Consider the following 22,949-nt stretch of genomic DNA (forward strand, 5'->3'; position numbering starts at 1 on the left):
TGTGACACTTTTAATGGGTCAAATAGACTCAAGAAATTGTAACAGCAGCTGCGCAGGGGGCCCAAACAAATTTTTTGTCAGGGAGCCCAAAATTTCTGGCAGCACCCCTGCTGCAGAGTGTACATGTTCAGTCTGATGATATGAATTCTTAACCTGCCGTCGAAGGTAAAAGCCCAAATTTGTTGAGAATCCGGTTTTCCATGACGATACACCAAAACATAGGAAATTACAGCTCTAGAAAAAACATCAGAGACCACTGCAAAATCACCAGTTTCTCTGATTTTATTTTTTATAGGTATATGTTTGAGTATAATGAACATTGATCTTTTATTCTATGAACGCCAGAAAACATGGCTTCGAAATTCGAAGCAAAAATTTAGTATTTATTTTTCAGGAAACAAGAAATGGTCAAAATCATGGAAAAGACGCAGTGCTTTCAGACCTCAAATAATTCAAAGAAACCAAGTTTACATTCATTTAGAAACAACAATGCTAATGTTTTAACTCAGGAAGAGTTCAGAAATCAATATTTGGTGGAATAACCATCAAGTTTTCAACAGGTTAAAACCTCAGTGGTCTCTTAATTTTTTCCAGAGCTGTACATAACATTCCTCTGTTGTTGGTAGAAACAAAATAATGTGGGTTTTGTTTCTTGTGGTTTTTGTTTTCAAGGGAGAGTGAAAAGACAAAACTTCTGATTTCCCAGCAGACACAAAAGGTTGTAGAGAAGGAGGCAGAAACAGAGAGGATTAAAGCCGTCATAGGTAAGGGAGACATTGGAGAATAATGATCCGTCTGTGGCGTTTTCCACACCGCCAGGTTTAATGTGACTAATTCTCGCTTTGTTTTGTAGAGGCTGAGAAAGTGGCACAAGTTGCAGAAATCAAGTTTGGGCAGAAAGTCATGGAGAAGAAAACTGAAAAGAAGATCTCTGAAATTGAAGGTTTGTCTGTAAGCAGTGGATTATAGTATTTCACGGATCTTATTTTCTCAACAGACAAAAGATCCCGAACAGGTTCAGGTGTGGATTTGGGCTCTTTTTATGTGGGATGAGTTTGCACAGGGTTCTTGCTGACATTTTTGTTGTCTTGCTATAAAGCTAGCACAGCACAATAAAGGTCTGTTGTGTTTGTTCTGGACAGATGACGCTTTCCTGGCCAGGCAGAAAGCCAAGGCTGATGCTGAGTTTTATACGGCACTGAGAGCAGCTGAGGCCAACAAGGTAACCGAACGACACAACCTCTCACCTGCACTTTATTCTCATCCAACATTCACTCCACGGTTTGACCCAGTGTATTATAAGCCTGGTGGGCCACCAGGCTTTCCTTTTCCCTCCCACCAGCCTAAGTGTTGTTTGTTTTTTGTTTTAAATTACATAGGGTTTTTTATATGCCAGTAACGGTGACAGTAAAGACGGATTAAGCTAGATTTATAGTTGCCTCACATGCCATTTATTTCCAAATTATGATCCCTGATGGGGCACCTCTGAATTTTTGTAACTTAACATTTTGTAAACATAAAAGCTCAGTGGGTCGCTGGTGGACTTCCCTGGTGTCCCTACCACCGGATTTAACCGGTTCTCAGAGGGAAACCCCATACTCTGCTACAAAATTCCGACTTTAACTTTTCTTCCACAGATTACTGTATCTAGAGTCAGCGGAGCAATGAAGTTCAGCCAACTTTAAAATGCTAACTTGTGATTAATCTAAAAAGTTTTGCACGTGGATATTGCATAATGCAGATTAAATAGATATTTTTGTTCTCTGTTGTGTAACATGTAGAGAACTTTTAGCTTGTACAGAAAATAGTTTTTCAATAAACTCGTTTTAGATGAGTTCAGCTCTTTCTTCTCTCAGCTCACTGGCTGTTAGGTTAACATTTTCTATAAAACACATGATTCATTTTCTGATGACTGAATTTCCTCCTTTTGACTGGTATACAGATTATTATTAGTGCTTCATTTTGAGCCACATGAAATGCCTTTTATATCCCTCAAGAGGCCAAAATGGAACAAAATAAATATACATACATTTACATATATACAATCATTTACAATAAATATAAATACAGTAAATGCAGGACACTTTCTGAGTCATCCAGTTCATGTTATGTATAATAATACTATATTTAGACATAAACAAGAACGCATTTAGCCCAAAAAGAAGTGAGATGAAGATGAACTTATTTACTCCCACTCCTAATAAACACCTTTAAAAAATAGTTAAGTAAGTTACTTACATACTTATAATCCCATAATCATTTTTGTTACAGTGATTAAAAGACACATTTGGCCAAGCAATTTTCAACACTAAATTAAAACTTTAAGACTTGCATGTCTTTACTTGAGACTTGACCCGGGTGGAAGACCTTCTCGCAAATCAGTGACTTGGTCCCATTTCTGCTTCTCAACCTCCCAGTGGGTCATGGCCAGATGGCCGCTCACACTGAGCCTGCCTGGTTCTGGTGGGAGTTTTTCTTACATCTATGCTCTCAGCATGAGGGATTGCTTCAGTCAGTGACTCAGTTAGCTGGAAAAGAAGATGCACTGTCACTACATGCTTGTTCGGTGATTTGATGTAATCAGCTGGGATCTGTAGACAAAGTTTTTACACCAAGTGGCGTTAGAAACTGAACTTGTGTTGTTTTATTTCTAGGAAGACTTTGAAAATGTCTGCATGATTGGATTTGATGTACTTTACATGTACTTACATAGATTAAATGGGAAGTTTGGGAGAGGTTTTTTTGGCAAAGTGTGGTTGTAGTTATATAAACTAAATCATTGTTAGTTTATATAACTACATTGCAGCTTTCAATTACACTGAACATTCGTGTCAAGTCAAGTTTATTTGTGTAGCTCATTGCAGCAACATGCTTTGCATGATAGATTGGTCTGTAATTCTGCTACAGGGACTTGTCCAGATTGTGTTTTTTTTTTTTTTTTTTTTTTTTTTTTGCTCAGCAGTGGTTTGATAACTGCTGTTTTTAAAACCTGTGAGAAAACACCTGGTAAGCAGAATGAGATTTGAATCGGATCAGATACTGATACTGATTAAACTTTCTTAAAAGTTGTAAAATATCAAGACAGCAGGAGGAGGGGGAGGAGCTCAGCTGGTGAATAATTTCTTCAAAGATTTATGGTTGAGTTGGTAAAATTGTAATTTTCTCTATATTTGTTTTGATTGGTCGCAGGATGAACCGGAATGTATTCACAGCACTTCAAGTAATCCATCAATTACTTGGTTACTTTTTTTTTTTTTTCATAATTACTTTTTCTGATAAACAAGTACATGTAATGCTCGCCAAAATGTATTTCCTTGTATACATGTGTGTGCCAGATTCTACACTAACAATCACAGATAAAAGTTGAGTCTTTTGCAAAGGGAACAAAAACACCAGTTGTTAGCAGCTGTGTGCAATCTCGATGCATGTAATGGATGTTTCCTGCTGAGGAGTTCGAAGGCGTTCTATTGTGAAACTCCAGTCTTGTTTTTATTTGGTTTAAAGCAGTGGTGCACCAATCTGTCGGTGCCGACTCCTTCATTTTTTTGGGAGATCGGTGATCAGCCCATTTTTACACATGAAGCCGATTTTATCCACCAATCTTATCTACCTTAGCAAATGTGTAATAATCAACCACTGCCCTCTTTTGCTCTTTGTTGAGAAAGGTTTAACTGACAGACCAGCCCTCCATGTTAGGTCTGCACGTTTACAGTTAACAACAGTGACCCACTGTTGCCAACTCAACAACTTTCTTGGTATATTGAGCATCATTTCAGACTAAAAAAATTGGTATCGGCCAAAATCGAAATTGGCAGATTAAGCTTTTTAAAAGATTGGTAATCGCCGATCGGCCAGAAAACTGCAATCGGTGCACCTCTAGTTTAAAGTACTCCCACACTTTTTGTCTCTTTCTTGATGGAGCTTATTTCTCTCCCTCGGGGTCTCACTCCATAGCTGCTAATATTTATTAGTTGCTACACTGTGATTGGCTGGTTCATTATTTGTGTTAAGCCAAGGGTTCCCAAACTTTTTCATGCCACAGGCCTGCAATCAGCATTAGCTTCTGGCCAGGGCTCCCCATTACAAACTCACAGACAATACTTCAAAATACTGCAACAAATACTGTATGTAAACATCAACTTTTAGAATGTTTTTTCCCCCACTTTTTTTGGTTTAGCATAATTGCTACCTCATACCTTCTGATTTAAGCTGACTTTGATATCCGGGAGGGAAAATTTTTATTGTTAAAGACACATATCCTGATTGAGTCAATTGCTGCGTTTCTGTTACAAATGTGAACAAAACTTTGTTGATATTCCACTAATGTCAAAGAAACAACTTTGCATTTGGTGTGTTTCCATTAAATAAGAAGCATAATTAAAATTATATGTGTATAAGCTTGTTCACGAGGTAAGTCATTAAAAAAACATGTTGCTCCAGCTACTTCCTGTCGCCTTCTTATTTGTGGTTTCTGCCAGTGGCAACATCCAATTGTTGATCATGTGACTTATGTGATGTGATTTTGCAAAAATACTTTTGCAAAAGTATTTTAACAGGGGTAGAGGCTGTTACCTGGTAGGGCTGTATAATGATTTATCAAGTCATTCCAGATGAATAATTATTTGTGTTGCGCAACGCTCTCACTTCCTTCCACCAAAGAACTGTGTACGAATGCTAATTGCCTTTAGGCATCTAGAAATACTGAAGACAAACTAGGCATTAGAATCCAGAAGACAGGGAAATTGAACAACTTTTAATGGGGCATGGTGGTTGGTACCAGATGGCTGCTCTGAGTTTTACAGAAAATGCGGATCTACTGGGGTTTTTACCTACAGTCGTGTTAGATTCATTTCATGCTCCTTACAAAAGTAAGAAGCAGCTGTGTTGCCTCTTCAGTGGTAGAGGTCAGAGCTGGATGGGGATGCTGGCTTGAGATGAAAGAAAAGCAAACGAGGCTCAAATAACAGTGTGTTACAGCCAAGTATGCAGAATACCATCTCTACACACATGTTGAAACTTGAAATAGATGGCCTTCAGCAGCAGTAGAGACAGCTAAGAGCAATACTTACCCAAATTAGACAATTTGAAAAACATTGCATAATCTGACAAATCTGGATTTTAGCGGTGGCATTCAGATGGTAGAGCCAGAATGTGGTGAATGTACAACATGAAAGCAGTAGCTTAATTTTAGGCCCACAACCTACGTGACTGCTGTTGCTCAACATGTCTGTTCCTATATGACTAGTCTACTCTTATTCTCATGGTTTCCTCCAGCAGGGTAATTCACCATATCACTAAACTCAATGTTACCTCAGTTTTATTGACCCTTTGCAACTATGTCACTTACTCTTGTTGAGGCGTCATGGCGGATGTTGGAAGTGAGGGACTGCGATTGTTTTCCCAAGTTGTTTTTACCAACAAAGCCAGGGTGTTTGATAATTCAAGTCAAATGCGTTTGTCTGTGGAAGTAGCACACCTAGTTGGGGCTTATAGATTGTGGTATTTACAAAAGTTGGAAAAAGCTGGCTTAGAAACAAACCCATACCTCCTCCCTACTGACGTGTTTGTTGATTTGATCAAATTGTCGACTTTGTTTGAATTCATGTCACATGATTTATAGTACTATGTCATAAACACAGTTTCCCCTTAAACTGGGACAGACTTAGGGTGTTTACACACCTGATAGTTCAGTAGACTTGGTTTGATTAGTGACCACAATTGGAACATTTGCTACATTTTCAGTCGGTGCACTTTACTTTCAGGCTACACTGTCAAATGAACTAAACCTTTTGAATAACCTCAGCTGTGGTGGCCCTACACCAGGAACCTCTGAAGGAAACAACACAAGAACCTAAAGAGAAAAATGGAGTGGCATCAAATTGTAGTGAATGTAGGACTTCTCCTTTGTCTTTGGTAAAAGACTAGAGCTCAATCTTCCCAACAGCGCCAGCAGGTTTGTTTTGGTTGTATTCACCCAGAATGCCCTGCCCTATTGTCCACTTCCTGCTTTTGGAGCGGTCTTCAGTCCACTCTGCATCCAAACTGTGCCTGAGTTCACTTTAATAGAATAGAGACCGAGGTTTTCAGGTGGGCCAGAGTTCTTTTACCCGTTCACACCTACCCAAGTTTGTTTGCCTTCTAAGGCAAACAAACTAGAGTTGGTTTAAAGCGTACGAAATGAGGCGGGTGTGAATGCATAGTTAAAAACTTATAAAAGTTCATATGCTTATGTTTTTTTTGTACATATAGTAACCTATACCTATGGCATTCTCTCCATGGTTACTGATTATATGCATGTCTTCACAGTACAATATTTGACTGCATCTTACTAATCTGAGTAGCTTGCAGAAAGTGTTTGCTGCATATAACACACCAAGGACTCCCAGTCCTTACGATTGATGGCTACTATCAAAAGCTGTCTACTATCCATCAAATGATTTACGATAAAATGACAATTCTGGTTTGGTCTGTTTGTGTAGCCGACCTGTAGCCATTTTTAAGTAACAGCAACATTAGGCTACTTACTGTTCCTGACAAACTTGACATCTGAGAACTGTCAAGTTTGGGTCAATAGAGACAGATGATGATTATCTGTTCTCAGCCTACAACAGAAAATAATTCTCCCCATCTCCCCTAATAAGAGTACAAAGTGCATGATTTCTCCTTCTCATCCTCCTGTACAATGAATGCTTTGCTGTTATTGAGTTCAAACAGTTTATTTCATCTGGGTGTGACCAATGCCAGCACCGCACAAACCAGACTGGTTTTCCTTTTTTTCTAAACTCTGCTGCTTCTCTTGCAGTTGAAGTTAACTCCGGAGTACCTCCAGCTGATGAAGTACAAGGCCATCGCAGCCAACAGCAAGATCTACTTTGGCAACGACATACCTCAGATGTTTGTGGACTCCGGCTCCACGGGGAGCTCCATCAAGGCCTCCGCAGCCCTGGACGTTATTAGTGATCAGGTTATAGACCTGGATTAATGAAGAAGGTACTTGGACTCTTAGGACCACCCAGGAGTGGTGGGCTCTTTGCGAGTGGCAGAGGCGCTCTCCGTTACCAACAGAACCTGCTGTCCGGGGCCAGTATTTCTCAGACAATTCAGAATCACTGCCGGGAATCCTACTGGAAGGTAAAATAAAAGTTCATTCAAGGTTTTTTCCACTCTGTCCTGGATAAAAGGTCGAATTTAAACTTAACTGTAGGTTAGATATTATGTTCAGCACTCCCATGTCATTCTGACTGACATTCAGCCAAAACAAATGGCTTTGAAGATTTATTTTTGTTGCCTCTCTTCTTAGGGTTGAACCGACAGTTACACAATCACTGCTTTCTGCTCTAGCCGTGTCCTGTTAACAAAGTCAATAGCTTTTTCTTTTTTTTTTCTGGGTCCCACTTTGTGAGCCTGCCAAGCTGTCAGTGAGTCTCATGGTTGATCTGAGCCGGACAAAGTGTGATTTTCAGTTCATGCTCCTCAATTAAAACAGGATTAAAGAACGTGTTTCTGTGGGCCATTTCTTTAGATACTCATCAGATTGAATAGATGCTGAACATTATCCCACAATTTACTTTTTAAGGCAGATGCTTGACTCATTTCAACACAGGAATCTTCTCCAGCTGTCTTGTAAAAAGCCTCCTAAAGTCTAAACGTCCCATAACTTTATAATATGCCAGAAAAAAATTGTACGATATGAAGTTTGAAGTTTAACAGAAAAAGCTACACTTGAAATACTTTGTGACCTTGAAGAAGAGAGAGGATTTAAAAAGAATATGTGACAGAGATCAGGGTATGTTTCTTTAACAATGGGTTCCCAGGAAAACACCTGCTGGGCCAGATTAAAGCTCCGCTGTGACTCAGCAGCTCTTTAAAAGCGTGTTTGTAACTCCGAGTTGAGACTTAATTACAGTCTGTCATCCTTCATTAAGTCAGATAAGGCTCTGAGGCTGTTTCAATGTGGTCGAAAGCTCCACTTATTACACCTATGTAGAAACGTTTGGCCGCATCAACCGTCTTTCCTTTGGTGACCTTAAAGGATCTTGTTTTATCAGTTCATACTGCATTTTACTACAAGTCATTCCCACTTCCAAATTGTTCCTGTAAATTAATTATTTCATAGCCGCGTCCTGGAACTACTTTACATACTTTTTCATGATTTATAAAGATAAAACGTTCAGAAACGTACTCAGGTCTCAGGTGTTTTGTTGTTTGTTTGTTTTTTTATTCTAAAAGTTTTATAGCCTATAGCCAGGGCCGGTTTTAGAAGAATATGGACCCCTGGGCTAGAGCCAGTTTTGGTGCCCTATCCCAAATGATTTTATATATATATATATATATATATATATATATATATATATATATATATTACTATGCAAATTACAGAACATCAATAAGTAGATCCACACATTTGCAGGTACAACTTAGTTGGTTTAAAACATCTATCAGATGGCTTCATCTTGGTCCCAAAAAGATGATTTTCAAATATTTGAGTGTAGTTTAAATTAATTAAAACATAATATTTTAATAAAACACCACATGTGAAATGAGCCCATGTACCCATAAGAAAAAACAAAATTATTTCCCCCTTTTCCCCCCCAAAAAAATCTTGTGGCCCTGGGCTGCAACCTTCGTAAGCCCTTTCTAAAGACTGACCCAGCCTATGACACCCTATTTTTTGATACTGATCTCTGGGGCCAGATAATTCATGGAAAGAGACTGTGATGGCCCACAAAACCAAAATAAACCAGAACCACGTCTTGTATGTGGGTATTTTTCTGCAGTTACCAACTTAACCACCTAGCAGCAGACTATGAACAGCTCATATAAATTACTTTGACTCATCAGCTGCCAAACAAGAAAGAAAACAGCCCATTGGTGGTTACAGACATATGGTATGACAGATCCCCTGCCCCCTCCGTCATAACAACCACAAATGGAAGAATATTAAACGAATTGGCGAAATTACCGGCAGCGTAGTGACCTTTCAGTCTGTTTAGATGCAAGGAAACAGAAAATTCCCCTTTATAAAATTAAAAACAGCTTTAAAGCTTCTTGTCCCTCTCAGTGAGATCTGTTGGAAACTGTATCATAATTAGAAAAATGTGTTGTTGTTTTTTTTTTTCTTGTGGGCCTCAAAGAGGCACCATCCGGTAGTGAGTCGGACTCGATTTCCTTCTGACCTGCTTGACGAATACGGGCCCTGAACGCAGCAACGGACAGCACAAGCTTGATGAATGTACTGCAGTAGCTGCTCACTCTCATTTAAATCACTGCTTTTTTTGTATGATTTTTTTTTGTGTGTGTGTGTGTGTGTGTGTGTGCGCAGTGAATCTATAATTCCTTTGATTTGTGAAGCTGAAACTTTACTTATTTTCTCCGTTTTTCCTGTTGAATAACACGTGTTGATGGTATTTTTCGTAGAGACTGTGCCAAGAGCATCTTAAATTATGAAGCAAAAAAGAAGCTTTTTACTTTAGTTTGGACGTCCAAACTTACACTGGTGACATCTGCTTGAGTCTGGACTTTTTTCTGCAGTCACTTGATGAATGTTTTACTGGTTGTGTTGGAAATTGTTCAACAGGAATCATTGGCAGCATTATCGGTCCGAAGATGAAGGAGGGAACACTCATATAAATGTGGACAGAGACTATAGAAATATTTCACTGTGGACAAAATTACAGGCATTTTTGAAAAGCTTTACAATGAGCATGTAACGCTGCATTATGTAAAAACTCCACAATATGATTTAATGTAATGAAATCAGCCTTTGCGTCATTTTTTGTGTCATTAATAATGACACAAAATGTAATGAAATCTTTGAGCGCATTTTCAATCGTTTTGCCTTGAACACTTGATACTGAGTGTTCTGGCTATGGGTCTGAAAAGGAAACTAAATGACCAAACATTTGGCTTTTATTGACTCAATTTGAATGCAACATGATTAGTATTACAAGTATGATGATTCAGATGAAAATGAGCAGTTTCTGATTGTTTATTACATAGTTTCGAAAAAGAAAAAAGAGCTACCTCCACATTTTGTAATAATCGGCACAAAAGGTAATAAAATCCTTGTACGTTCTGCTGCATATGTAAAACGTTACATTTTGCGTTTATTATTACATAATGCGGTTTTAATTGTTACATTTTGAAGCCAAATTTTCAGATATTATTAACATAATGCTGCGTTACAGAGCAAAGAGAAAACAAAATCCATTTGCTGTGATGTCTTCTGTTTACTTCTGTTCTTTTGTTTTTGCTTTTTGATTGGTTTTAGTTCCATGGTGCATTGAGTTATTGTCGAAATTCAGGGTTTTTTGTTTTTATTTCCATAGAACTATTGTGTGTCCATCCAGATTTACGTGTTTCTTAGTGGGCGGCGCCCTTTAAAGCTACGGGATTATGCCCTGATATTCATTCCAGTGTCTCAGGTGGACTGAGACGAGCACTGAGTCAACAAAACATTATTGCACTGCTTTCAGTGATGAATGTACAATCAACATATTGTCTTCTGGCAATAATCTGCTGTTTTAATCGAGAAATAACATCAAGAAGCTTCTCGGCAAGGGGCAGTAATATATCTAGAATATTTCTTTTTTTTTTTACTGATATAGTAAGAGTGTAAGCATGTGTTTGAAACACAATAAAATCCACAGAAACTAACAGCCGTTTGTCTTTCATTTGAAATTTGCATTGTTTTGAAATGTCGAAGCGTCGCAGAAACAAAGTGACGGACGGTCATCAGTCTTGAAAAGCTTTTAAAAAAATAAGAGCTGTTTTCTAAAGTTTTGCTACTCTGGCGAACCGCGGTGAAAGCCGTTATCCACAAATGGAAAACAAAAACTCGACTTGTGAAACTGATTGGGCAGGCCCACTGACGTCTACGCCTTGACTCATCCAGGAGGTCACGGAGAAAGGCATTACGCCTGACGCAACACATGCCTCGCCCCTTCTGAGTCGAGGTCAGTGTTCGGGATTCGGTACCGAGAGTAACCTCTCCCATGGGATCCATTTTTGGTTTCCATGAGAAGAGTTTTATGGCCATAATCACTTCTGACCAAATGGATCCACAAACACATCGTGATGGACCCCAAGAGTGTTGGGGAAAAATATTCTGTGGGACAAAAATTGAACATTTTTGGACCTGGACAACAAGCTTTCCTGCTTGTTGTCCAGCAGAACGAGGTCAGTCAGATTTGACTTGGGTTTTGCAGCAGGACAATGATCCAAACACTCAAAAACAAATGTTTTGGTATGGTCTAGTCAAAGTCTCTGAAAAATCCTTAAAACAGATGGTTGAAAACCCTTCTACCGTGGCTTAATGAAACGCTTCTGCAAAAAGACCACAATTCCTCAATCATAAAAGACACTCAGCTGAAGTACGACGTTTCATATTTATTCAGGTTGTCTGTCAGGTATGAAAAATATGTCCAATGACTTGAAACTCTCAAGAGAGACGGCACTTTTATGTCTTGAAATGTGCTCCATGAATAAAGCTTTGCTTATATTTCAGTCTCATAATCTTACATTTGAGAATAAAAACAACCTGTAAGTTGAGTATTTATTTAGTAGAGGGGGGAAAATCAATTTTCAGAAGCAGATTTTTTGTGAGCAGAAAAGCTTTTAGACTCGCACAAAAGTCTAGTTTCACTTTAACTCATCCCACACATTTTGTTCATAGGCTTGAAATGTGATTAATTTCAGTGTTAGCTTGGTCATGCGTTCTGTTGTACTCATCCTGCTAAAAGATCCAATGACACATTGGGTTAATTTAAGGTTTTCAGCATATTTTGACAGCGTTATCAACATACTATCAGAGAAACTCCAAGCTAAGGACTTCTAAGGAACTAAAAAAAGAAGAAAGAAAACACAGCTGGGTAAGTTTTGAGTGCAGATGTTCTGTGGAAAAGGGTGGGTGTAATTAGCGTCAGTTAGCGCTCTCTCACGAGTTAACCCTGTAGAGGCAAACAGGCTAAAACAAAATTCATTTATAAATATATCTTAATAGAGGGAAAGCAGTTGCATAATTCAGTAGATTTTTTTTTCTCACATTACAGTATTACGGATACGGGGTCTGTTTTCAATGTACTTTCCGCACTAGAGCTGTAGAGTTTTTCTCAAGAACTGATTTTATAGTTTGAAAGTACAGTTGAAACCAGAAGTTTATATATAGTAAATAAAAAGACGCATTTTTGGTCTGATTTAACTCAAGACAGTGTGGAATTTTTTTAAATGTTTTTTATAGTATTATTTGCTTTATGTAAACTTCTGGTTTCATCTGTGGAGTAGAGCATGTCAGATGTCTGATGGCATCTGTTGGCATCTGATAGGAAGGGGAAATCGTTGAGGCATGTTTCTTTTGCCAGAGAAGATGATTTTTTTCTGTATTCAGAGATAATGGATGAGTTTTCGGCGATGTCAGATGACATAACATGATACCATCTGTGCCGCGCCTCCATATTAAAAAAATCCCCTACAATTCCAGCCTTGGGTGGTGCTACTTTCAGGTACAGCGTGGGCCCGGATCCGGGGCCCCTCCTACTCCGGGTATAGAGTCTGAGCTGAGCTGAGGGAAGAGCCCAGTAATCACTCTGGCGCTGGAAGAGGCAGCAGCGCGCGGATATGATGTAAAGTGACCCACGCCGTTCTCACACCGTGATGAACGAATCCGTGGCAGACCTCGGGCATGCGGACGCGCCTGTCTTACAGGGACTGTGGGAGAGCGTGAGAGCCGGGCAGCAGCAGATCCTGCTCTCCCCGTACCTGGCCGCGTCCTTCGCCTTCCTCACGCACCTCGCGCTCTGCGCACCTTTCCTCGTGCTGGACGCGCTGGGAGGCGTGTGTCAGCGCGTCCGCTCGTGGAGGATAGCGGCGGGCTCGGGCCCTCCGCCGTCCCTCTGGAAGTGGTACGAGTGCTTTTGGAGGGTCCTCTTCAAGTACATCACGGCGGTGCTGCCCGCCACGGCGCTCTTCCAGCTGCTGCGCAGCTCGAGCCTACCGGAGCTGGCCCCGTCCTGCTGGCAGCTGTCTGTGGAGGTGGTCGCGTGCTTCCTGCTCTTCGACACATTATTCTTTATATGGCACTACTGTATGCACAGGTGAGAAATAAGATTTTAAAAATAGCCTACGGCTACTTGTGGCACGTTCAGAGCAAACCGAATCATCTGGAATGATTCTGATGTGGTTTGGAGAAAACAATGTGATCTGATGGAGGCAACAGTTGGTAATGTCTTATCTGTGGCTCTTCCTATTTATTTTAATCACACTTCTTAATTGCCATTGAATGTTAGGGCAGAATGAGCCTAAATATGCTTCCCAAAAACCGCCAATATCAGTTTTACGACTTTAGTTTTACTTTTTGAACAAGTTAGCCATTTATCTTTAACTATAAAATGCCCGTAGTAGTAAAATGAAACAGTCATTTTCTCAACATCAGGCCAGAACTGTCTTAGTGTGACACTGAAAATTCACAAATACTAATATGAGACAGGGCTAACCTCCCTTACTCTGTATAAAGTGAGTGTATCCACTAGGCTTTAACCTGATAATATAATGTATGCTGATTATTTAATATAATTAAACAGTGCTACAGGTACATATCTGAGAGAAAAGAAAATCTTCAATTTATATTAATGTTATTTAATGTTACCATATGGAAGCCTTTCTGTAGTAAGCAATCATTAAATATTTATGCCATTGTGTGGGTTTTAAATCTGCAGTTAGAGAGAACTTTCTATTATTTCAAAAAACAGAAAATGATTATAGAGGAGACATTTTAAACTGATATGTTTATCCTGATTGACACAGTGAGTAACTGCAGCGTCTGACTTCATTTCCTGATGACTAAGTAAACTGTGTCCCAACAGAGCAACTTTTCTGTAATGTGTTTCGTTTTCTGTTATCTGCTCCCATTTCTAAAAGCTTGAACGAGGAGCCAACACTCCTCAATAAAAAAAGTTAACTTTAAGCTTCTTTTAGGTTTCATCTGCTGCTTTCAACACATCTCCTTTTCGCTCTAATAATTTCCACATCAAAGCGTGTCGGTGCAGAACAGGAAAAGATCAGATTTTGAGTTTCCAGCAGGAAACAGATTAAACCCAGGCAAGCTTAAAATGATTTGGTTCCTGTTAACATCTAATGGTTCTGCACACCTCTGATTGGGATCTAAGACCATTTCTAGATAAGCTTATTGTGTGGAAACCACCACAGTACCACTCCAGTCTACATACATGTTACAACATGACAGTGTGTGCAAATCGAAAGATCAAAACTTTGTAATGATGGATGTTTAGGTTGTTTGCTTGGAAGTAAAACTGGAATTTTATCAGAAATTTGAGGACAAAATGTATTTTACATTTAAAAATGAACAGATAATGTCCTCTTGCTTCATAATATTGCTCTAACTGGCAACTGCAGGCAACCAGCTTGTCTATATGGGACACCTGAATTTTCAAGACAGGACTTGCAAAGGAAAAAAAAAACAGCAAACAAAAAAAGAAAATTAAAGCAAGTGAAAAGATGCTAACAGCCTATCTTTACTCTTGATACACTATTTTGGATTTTGGATCAGTATGCAAACAATGACGGTGTAGTCAATGTAAACAACCAGTTTTACAGCATCACTTTATAACAGGATGTTCTTGATACTTGTAATATTTTGCAGATGACAAAATGTTGCTCCGGTTAGCTGTTTACAAGTTTTAAATGAGAGCGTGTCAGATTTAAATGAGCCTGTGGCTGTTTACAACTGCACTTAAAACCTAATTAATAACATCCAAGTGAAGAATTTGTTTGAATATCAAACCTCTTAAGACTTTTTACAGCAAAATAATGCAAAACTATCACCTCATGTAATGTTACGCTGACGACACGCTGCTTTCATTAAACAGACGAGACGATGGAGGTTTTGTGTTTTCTAGAACTTATTCTTCGTGGAGGAAAACATAAAATGTGAATAAAAGGGTTTAAACATCATGCCTTACTTTGTGTTTGAATTATTACTGTGAACATGTATGAACCATAAAGTTATTAGATAACAGCAGATTAGACCAATTCAAAAGCAGTGACTATCACCAATACTTAACCTCAGATATCGGGGTTGAAAGTGAAAAAAGTGCATCCCTATTTGTGAGCACATATGTCAGGGATTTAAAACTCATGATGTATTGATAAAACCCACTAAACAGTTTAAATATCATTAAACAGCTGTTTGTTTCAGCATTCAGTTAAATAATATTGAACATCTTTTCACACTGGTCAGTCCATTCAGGATTTCTTCATTGTTTTAATGTTTTGTTTGAGATCAAAATCACAGAGTTTGTTTGTGCTAAATTAGAAATACCTGTGAGGAATTTTTTTTTACCATATTTGCACTCATGTATGATGTTAAATATGACTTTTTATTAATCGCCATATCAGTCACGGACTATAACTTGATATCAGCTACGGCTGAGACAGCAGTCACTTAGACCAAATGTTTATGGCCAAATTTGAGTAAAAAATTGTAGCAAAAATCAGAAAAAAGTGGGAATCTGTGGATTTTGTGTGAAGTTTGCAATTTGTGAAAAACTGGATGGACTTATTGATGTAACATGGAGTCTAGAGGGCCACATAAAAAGCTACGGCGAGCCAGATTTGGCCCCCGGGCCTAGAGTTTGACACGTCAAAGTCTCTCTGATCTCTGACCAAACCTCCACAGTGGACTGTTGAATGGACAACAAACTGAGACCATCATGTTTTTGTTTCCCCGCCTAGGGTTCCCTGGCTGTATCGTGCCGTCCACCAGATGCACCACCAGCACCACGTTCCCTTTGCGTTGGCGGCGCAGGACGCCAGCTCGGCTGAACTGCTGTCGCTCCTGCTGCTGGCCCTGGGCAGCGCCTGGATGCTGGGCTGCCACCCACTCAGCGAAGCCCTCTTCCACTTCCTCAACAGCTGGCTGGCGGTGGAGGACCACTGTGGATACAACCTGCCATGGGCGTTGCACAGAATACTTCCCTGCATGGGAGGAGCCCCCTTCCACCAAACACATCACAAGAAGCAGAGTAAAAACTTTGCCCCCTACTTCACACACTGGGATCATCTCTTTGGGACATACATAGAGCCACGTTCCTATTTCAGGAAGAGACACGACAGGACGGTCATGAAGTGAATGGTGAATTTGCCATATACCTGTTTGTGTGTGCGTGTGTGCGTGCGTGTGTATGTGGGGAGGGGTGTTATCATTGTGTACTCATATGAAGGCATGTTTCTTTTGGCTTGGGAAGACTGACATACAACATCTCTTAAGATGAATAAATGCAGCTAAACATTTCCTGAACATCACCAATATTTTTAAATGGTTCTTTTGACACAGTAGATAAGTACACAGGATCTGTACATATGTATTTATGAAGAGAGAGAAAATCCGAAATATATTATTGTAATCATCTGCAGCTAAAAGTTCAAACCCATCAGTGTTTTTTTTTTACCTACCTCTGCTCTCAGTACCTCTTGTCTTTTAAAATTCAATCACGTGGTTCAAATGTTTACTATGAAATGGGACATCATTCACCAAAATGTGTTCATTTTAGATTAACAGACATCTTGTGTTGTTCACCATGCAGCTAGTATCAGCTTTTTTCCTCCTGCATGTTTATTCACTTTCTGCCAAATTTGTATGGATGTAAAAAAGTGTCAAAAATGCTGTTTTTTATTTTGTATTTTCACAAAATGAATAAAAGTTTTGTAGATCTCTGACTGTAATCTAAATACCTTGTCGTGTGTAGATTTATCCAGCTCATATTTGATCAGATTATGTTGTTTCAGTGATTTATAACTAAACATACAAGATTCCAGATGAATTATAAAAAGTGTAAACTGGAAATTTAATCCACAGAAAACGGCAAATCCGATTCTGTCTTCAGCCACTGTTGTGCTTTCATAGCTGCACAACACAGGGGGGCGCCCAGTCCCCACGGATGACACACTTACAAAAGCAACATAAAGTTGCTCATTGTCTAACTGACAGATGATTTCTCATTTTTCTCCCCTTTTGATCTCTCATGCCACTCCCTGACAGAACAATGGTGAGCCTCATCACTCATATCCAAACCTGCTACTGAACAGAAAAAAAAAAAAAAAACATACTAAAAGATCAAGAGCATATTTTCTGGGTCAGCTCTTACTTCGTTTAAAATAAGCTTCTAAAATTTACAAAATTAAAGTTTGGTTTTGCGGCCGACATCCAAGGAGGTGCATTCTTCTGCTTTTCCAAGTTTCATTGGAATTTGATCCCGATGGATTTGTAATCAGCTGATTGTAAACATTTTCAGTTTGAGTGATTTTGGTTAGCCTCTGAGACACTGTTAGGTTTGGAGTTCCTTCACTTCCCTACAAACTCACATCAGCGTGGCACATGTCTCTTTACTGTAAGAAAACTGATAATAAAGTCATACAACATAAATTAAAAAAAAAATCAAACTATTACTGTTGCTGTAAGCTTGAAAAGGATCCACCTGAAGACACAGTCACATCTTTTTCTGGTTCAGACTGCATCAAAATATCTGCGTTCAGGCCCAAACCCTTAAAGGGGCAGTATACTGTTAACGTCAGTTGTTATAAAAACTTTATTTATATAAAATATGACTTAAAAGAAATTTAACTTCCTAACTTAACACCTTGAAATTGGGTCTCTGTCTCTTTAAAAACTCCTGCTCTTTCTGAAGCTCCACCTTCATGAATTTGTCACAACATGGTTCCTCTATTAATCCTTTAACAACATTTTTCCCAGTGATGCTCTGAGAAATGGCTAACGAGCTCAGCAGATGCTCAGTTTCACTAGGTGTTTGCTGATTGATGCTGGCTAGTCTGAAGGAGCAGAGAGGGGGAGTCACAAGAAGGGTCTGCTCTGTGATTTTTGCGAGGAGCTTCATTCTGGAAGGCGCACCAGATCCAACCAGGTGTTTGGCACAGCTGAATGAATGGAATAACATAATGAGATGTAAAGTTCACAAAATTAGATTTTACATAATACTGCCTCTTAAAAGCTAACTAGGAGGTGAAGCCTAAGCCATAATTCTAAAACAAAACAAAAAAGCCCCAACATTTAACTTAGAGACTGTTTATTTTTGTCCAGAAAAAAACAGTCTCTAAGGGCTTTGTGTTGTGTTTAGAATATGAAGCAATTTATTGTCGAAACAAATTGGGAAACCAGTCGCTGCCTTTCAGCTAACAAAATGTTAGAGGAGGATAGTGGGGAAAGGAAGAAGGGCATGTCTTAAGACTGACCTTATTTTGCTGTAATAAATATATTTTTTCAGATTATGAGTATAGTTGAAGTATGTGAAGGCAAGTCAAATATTGAGTTTCATATTTTGCCTTCAGTTTCTAATAATAATTCAGATGTCCTGTGGCTATCCGCTGTTTCATTTCACATCCAACCACTTCCATGAAAGACTTAACTTTGCAGTTAAAACCACATGTTCATTGCCTGATGTTTCTGTCTCTTGCACAATGATTTTGGCACGCCTACAGTTTTCACATTGTAGGAGGATGGGAAAAAGCTCAGCTGTGGAAGCTTTCTGCACCTCCTTACGAAAGTAAAGTACGATACATGCTGTGTGGAAGAAAAAAAACGCTGATTCGTCATGCCTGAAGTCAGTAAGACGGAGACATGTAAACAGTTAAAAACAGAATTACCCAGAGAACGCCAAGCGTCTCCTGATGAAAATGCACAAACGCGACGTAAAAAGCACAGGTTAATGCCAAGGAGCAAAAACAAAATAAAAAATCACTGGATAGAAAATGAGATGACGACTCTTCTGAAAAGGAGCCAACATTCAGATTCAAAACATGTGGTAAGAGGTCTGGGAAACGGGACCAAGGTGCAGTAGGAGAAGCACCCGAGTGAAAAGAAACGGATAACTGAGAACAGCAGACCAGGAAGATAAGAGGAGACAGCTGGAACGTGGATGCTCAGATGCTTTAGTTACAAAATGAACTTCTTAAAGTAGCCGGAAAATATTAAAGGATTTCAATGTTCAATTGGTTTTTACACACTATTACTTTTCTGTTGTTAATATGACTTGAAGTAATAATAATCTGTGAAAAGATCAAACTCCTCTAATAAATGTACCACTCCCAACCAAAAACAACCAATCAGATCCAGGACGATGGTTTTAGTGTTGTCCATTATGTTTGTGTACATGCTGCTCAATGTGTTTATGGTAGAGAAACAACTTACCGTTCCAGGAAAACCGTTTATCTGCCATCATCGGAGGCTATACTTACTAGCCTTAGCATTCTTGGCAGGCTGTGATGAACCAGCTGCAAAGTAGAGAGTAAGACATTTCTCTTGGCTCTGATTCGTTGTTTTTGACTGAGTAGTGTATTTCTGCAGCTAGTAGTGTAAGCTCTGGGAGAATTATTTTTTTGGCTTGATTTTTTTCATTCATTATCTGTCTTAAATTATACTGTCAAAACATAACGGTAATATGATGTAACATTAAAAAAACACATTTTTTGAAAGTTACAAGTTGCATATTTAGATACATTTTGCTTTTATAAAGTAAATCAGCATAACCGGGGGTGGGGTGGGGAAATCTGTCTTATTGAATGCTATTTTATTTTATTTAATTTTACACAGTTTTTCTTTTTTAAACTGATACGCTGACCGGAAGTACGTTACATGTTCAGTTCAGAGTATGCGTGTCCCACAGGAAGATTATAGGCGCTGCACCGTCTTCTACCTACGATTCTAATGTAAGTGATTATTACTGTCTGTGTGAATAATCAACCAGTACTAATGTGACGATAGTTTAAATGTTCATACACCACTGTTATTAGATTTTATTATGAGACTGGAGTTGTTTAGGTCAGCATTGGTCTTGGTTTTTTTCGTAGTAGTTATTAGCAGTAAAGATTTTGAGATTGCGGTCGTTTAGTTTTAAGACAATGGATGTCCGATTTTTTTTTCTTGGTCTGTGTCAGACAAGCCTTAGCTTCGTTTTATGGGACATGCTAACCTTGATTTACACTAAAATATGAACTGCACAGCAATATCGCCAGAGTTAAAATTTCAGTGTTAAGCACATATTAGAGTGCATTGTTGAGACTTTGGTGCTGTATACACAATAAATAACTCAATACAAATGTGATAACATAATATTAAGGGTGTTGATGGTTTTCAACACAGACAGTGTAACCTCGAACGACCAGCTGCTTGACCAGGTTAGCTTCTGGAAGAATCCCGCCGACGCCATTTTCTTTGCTCGGTGAACTGACTAAGTGGGGGAGTATGTAAGTAGCAAACTTCTAATATTTTTTTTCGGTCATTTATACTTATTGTTGTTGAAATATTTCGATATTTGGAGTTTTGTTTAAGTCTTGTTAAGAGAGGAAAAATTCTTGAACTTTAAAAACCTTTTGACTCATTAAATCCTCTCTTATGCCCGGGTTCAGAAAAATGCTGTGCGCAAAGACTGAGATCACGCAGAGATAATAGCGTCACAATTATCAGCATTTATTCAAGACAGATGCATACTATCACCAGACAAGCACATCACATAACATCAGAAACCTTAGAGCACAAACAACACATGAATTTACCTGAGAGAGAAAAAGACAAAAGATGGAAACGACAAACAAAAAGCAAAGACGTCTTTGGAGAATTGCAAGGGCAAATCTGATTTGTTACTTCTGTGTAGAAAGTTTTATCTTCTTTTCTTTAATTTATTCAAACAAGGCGTATCTTTGCTCATCCAACCAGGAGCTATCTCTGACCCTCTATCTGAAGCCAGAAACCCCTGCCGTGTTTATGGCCTTTCACAGATGAGTGTGAAAAGCTACAACTTCCACTGTATTGTTTTCCCACAAACAAAAGGCAGTTCAAACGATCCTAGCAAACCATCTGCTGTAACTACAGTTAAATTAAGGTCAATAGGCCAGAATAAGTCACTGATTTAAAACCACAATTTAGGCCATTTGAATCAAGACATGTTAAGTTTTAAAACTAGCTTATTTCAAATTTATTTTCTCAACAGTTTTGGTGGATGGACTGAAACCTTAATGCATTCTTTGAACGATAACCTTTCAACACTTACTTGAAAAGTACTCGAGACAATATTTGTACGTAGTAAATATTCTGTAAAAAAAAAAAGTTAGCACAACTGCGGCTTTTCTAATGCTCCTTTAAAAAGGCAATTCTCACAATCCTTCATACAATCATTGCAATATTTTCAGTTTCTCCAGGGAATGGATTTAAGGATTACTTGTACTGCAAAATGAAAGTAAAAAAAACAGAAACAAGTTATTTTGCTTGAGAAATCTCTCGGAGTTGTATAACTTTACATGACCAAACACAACATCTGTGTGTCATTACCAGCGCTTTATACAAGTTAAATTGCGCAACAACAAATGGAAACTGTTAAAGTGCTGGAACATTCGGAGTTGATTTTGGATGTGAACATGGAGCAGGGATTGAGAAAAAAAAGTGCTTTTCCTGAGAAAGAAAAACAAAGTTTCTAGAACAGAGCGAGAGATGAGTTGCTTGGGTGGTGGAGTTGCCGAGAGATGAAACGATAAAGAACAGGACCCAAAGCAGGAAACAATCAGGCTCTATTACAGACCAAACGTCAGAGTTTTAGGGCGAGTCATGCAGCTTTGGGTGGCACACACCAGAAACACACGTTCACAGCGAGATGCACATCGAAGTCCAGCAGCAGGCTTCATGATGTCAGCCGGGGGAGAATCTCTGGATTACAAAACACTTTGTAAGTGTCTGCACAGTCGCTTCTGTCTGGATTGCTAACTCGCTGTCCTATGCGCTCCTGCTGAGCATGTCATGTTGGTGAGATCGGATGCAAGCTGCCATGTAAAAACACGCGGACAGCCTCGAATGTTTTGACACATGCAGGCCCTTCAAAACAAGAGCTTGAAAAAACCCAGGTCACACTCCAGCCGTCCTTATCATCAGACCACATGCTGCTAACTTCCCATTTCAACATGCCCCCTGTACGGTTGAAATCAGGAGACAAAGGCCAGATTCATATTTCTTCTAGAGTTCTGTAAATATTCAATTAGAGAGCCTGAAATAGCTGAGCTCTTGACTTGTTATACAGTCAATAAGGTTGTGACCCTTTAGTCATTAGCCATTTTAAGACAGCCTTTGCTCTAACATTAGAAGTCTCTAAGTGTCCAACTGTTTCCATTCAGAAACATTCATACACTTGTCTTTTTGGACTTTTGCCATATTACAGCTTGTAGGAAGACTCCATTCAGATTATATAATTACCAGACTGTACAGTAGCTGTTTTTTGTTGTTTTTTTTAATGCAGGAAATAAGTACTGAATACATAAATGAAAATATTTAAAAGGTCATAGAAAGCCAAGAAGCAAACTAAAATGTGTCAATATTTACAAAGCATTCCTGTTGCCATGTGCAACTCACTATAGTTTAATATTAACTGATGGGCCATAAACAAGTTTCTGATTACCAACAGTACTACATTAAGTTGAATGATTAAAATGTAGAGTAAAACTAAAAAAAAAAAAAAAACACTCCCAAAAAAATCTTAGTTTTGCAAAAATATACTTAGGGCAATTTTTAAAGCTACATATCAAAACTTTTGAGTGCCCAAATGACCACCAGTGAAGACATAATCCAGATAAGAAAAGAACATAATTTTACCATGAGCATCCATGGCCATGTGTCCCTTCATCTAAAGTGTTGTCCAATAAATCATAAGTTCTTCTATGAAGCTTCAAAAAGTTCTAGAAGTAGCAAGTTCAGTTTTTCTAATTAAAACACTAGCAATAGTAATTCACTGAAATACAATTGCTTATATGCACACTCATTGCACAAGACTTCACTGCTTAAGAAAGTTTGCTGCAGAAGATTTGAACAAGACAGTGAAATTCTAGGAGAATATAGTCTGGTCGTGTGGGGCCAAAGCTGAATGGTGGTCACACACACACAC

General features: G+C 38.7%; 2 protein-coding genes and 1 long non-coding RNA gene across 3 annotated transcripts in view; all 3 read left to right on the forward strand.

The window, feature by feature from the left end:
• erlin2 (ER lipid raft associated 2) overlaps positions 1 to 10,656 on the forward strand; it is a 31,949-nt gene extending 21,293 nt beyond the window's left edge. Inside the window, exons 9-12 of the mRNA XM_015049121.1 lie at positions 673 to 764; positions 854 to 943; positions 1,143 to 1,222; positions 6,803 to 10,656. Of these exons, the coding sequence (XP_014904607.1) occupies positions 673 to 764; positions 854 to 943; positions 1,143 to 1,222; positions 6,803 to 6,982 (442 nt within the window). The 3' untranslated portion in view covers positions 6,983 to 10,656. The remainder of the gene's footprint in view (positions 1 to 672; positions 765 to 853; positions 944 to 1,142; positions 1,223 to 6,802) is intronic.
• A 1,631-nt stretch (positions 10,657 to 12,287) lies between these two features.
• On the forward strand, positions 12,288 to 16,743 carry ch25hl3 (cholesterol 25-hydroxylase like 3). Its single transcript, XM_015049132.1, has 2 exons — positions 12,288 to 13,091; positions 15,748 to 16,743. The coding sequence occupies exons 1-2, from the start codon at positions 12,652 to 12,654 to the stop codon at positions 16,142 to 16,144; spliced, it is 837 nt and encodes a 278-aa protein (XP_014904618.1). The 5' UTR covers positions 12,288 to 12,651; the 3' UTR covers positions 16,145 to 16,743.
• A 2,961-nt stretch (positions 16,744 to 19,704) lies between these two features.
• LOC106957683 (uncharacterized) overlaps positions 19,705 to 22,949 on the forward strand; it is a 29,689-nt gene continuing 26,444 nt past the window's right edge. Inside the window, exons 1-3 of the long non-coding RNA XR_001427006.1 lie at positions 19,705 to 19,734; positions 20,168 to 20,172; positions 20,203 to 20,271. This is a non-coding gene — a long non-coding RNA (uncharacterized LOC106957683). The remainder of the gene's footprint in view (positions 19,735 to 20,167; positions 20,173 to 20,202; positions 20,272 to 22,949) is intronic.

Source organism: Poecilia latipinna, unplaced genomic scaffold (assembly GCF_001443285.1).
Source record: "Poecilia latipinna isolate Pla-1442-1.1 unplaced genomic scaffold, P_latipinna-1.0 Scaffold927, whole genome shotgun sequence".
Lineage (NCBI taxonomy): Eukaryota > Metazoa > Chordata > Actinopteri > Cyprinodontiformes > Poeciliidae > Poecilia > Poecilia latipinna.

What these genes read in the sequence shown, in the direction of transcription:
- ch25hl3 (XM_015049132.1), top strand. Translation starts at nt 12,652, where the DNA reads ATGAACGAATCCGTGGCAGACCTCGGGCATGCGGACGCGCCTGTCTTA. An exon ending in TGGCACTACTGTATGCACAG is followed by an intron (nt 13,092 to 15,747) that starts GTGAGAAATAAG and finishes TTCCCCGCCTAG; the next exon opens with GGTTCCCTGGCTGTATCGTG.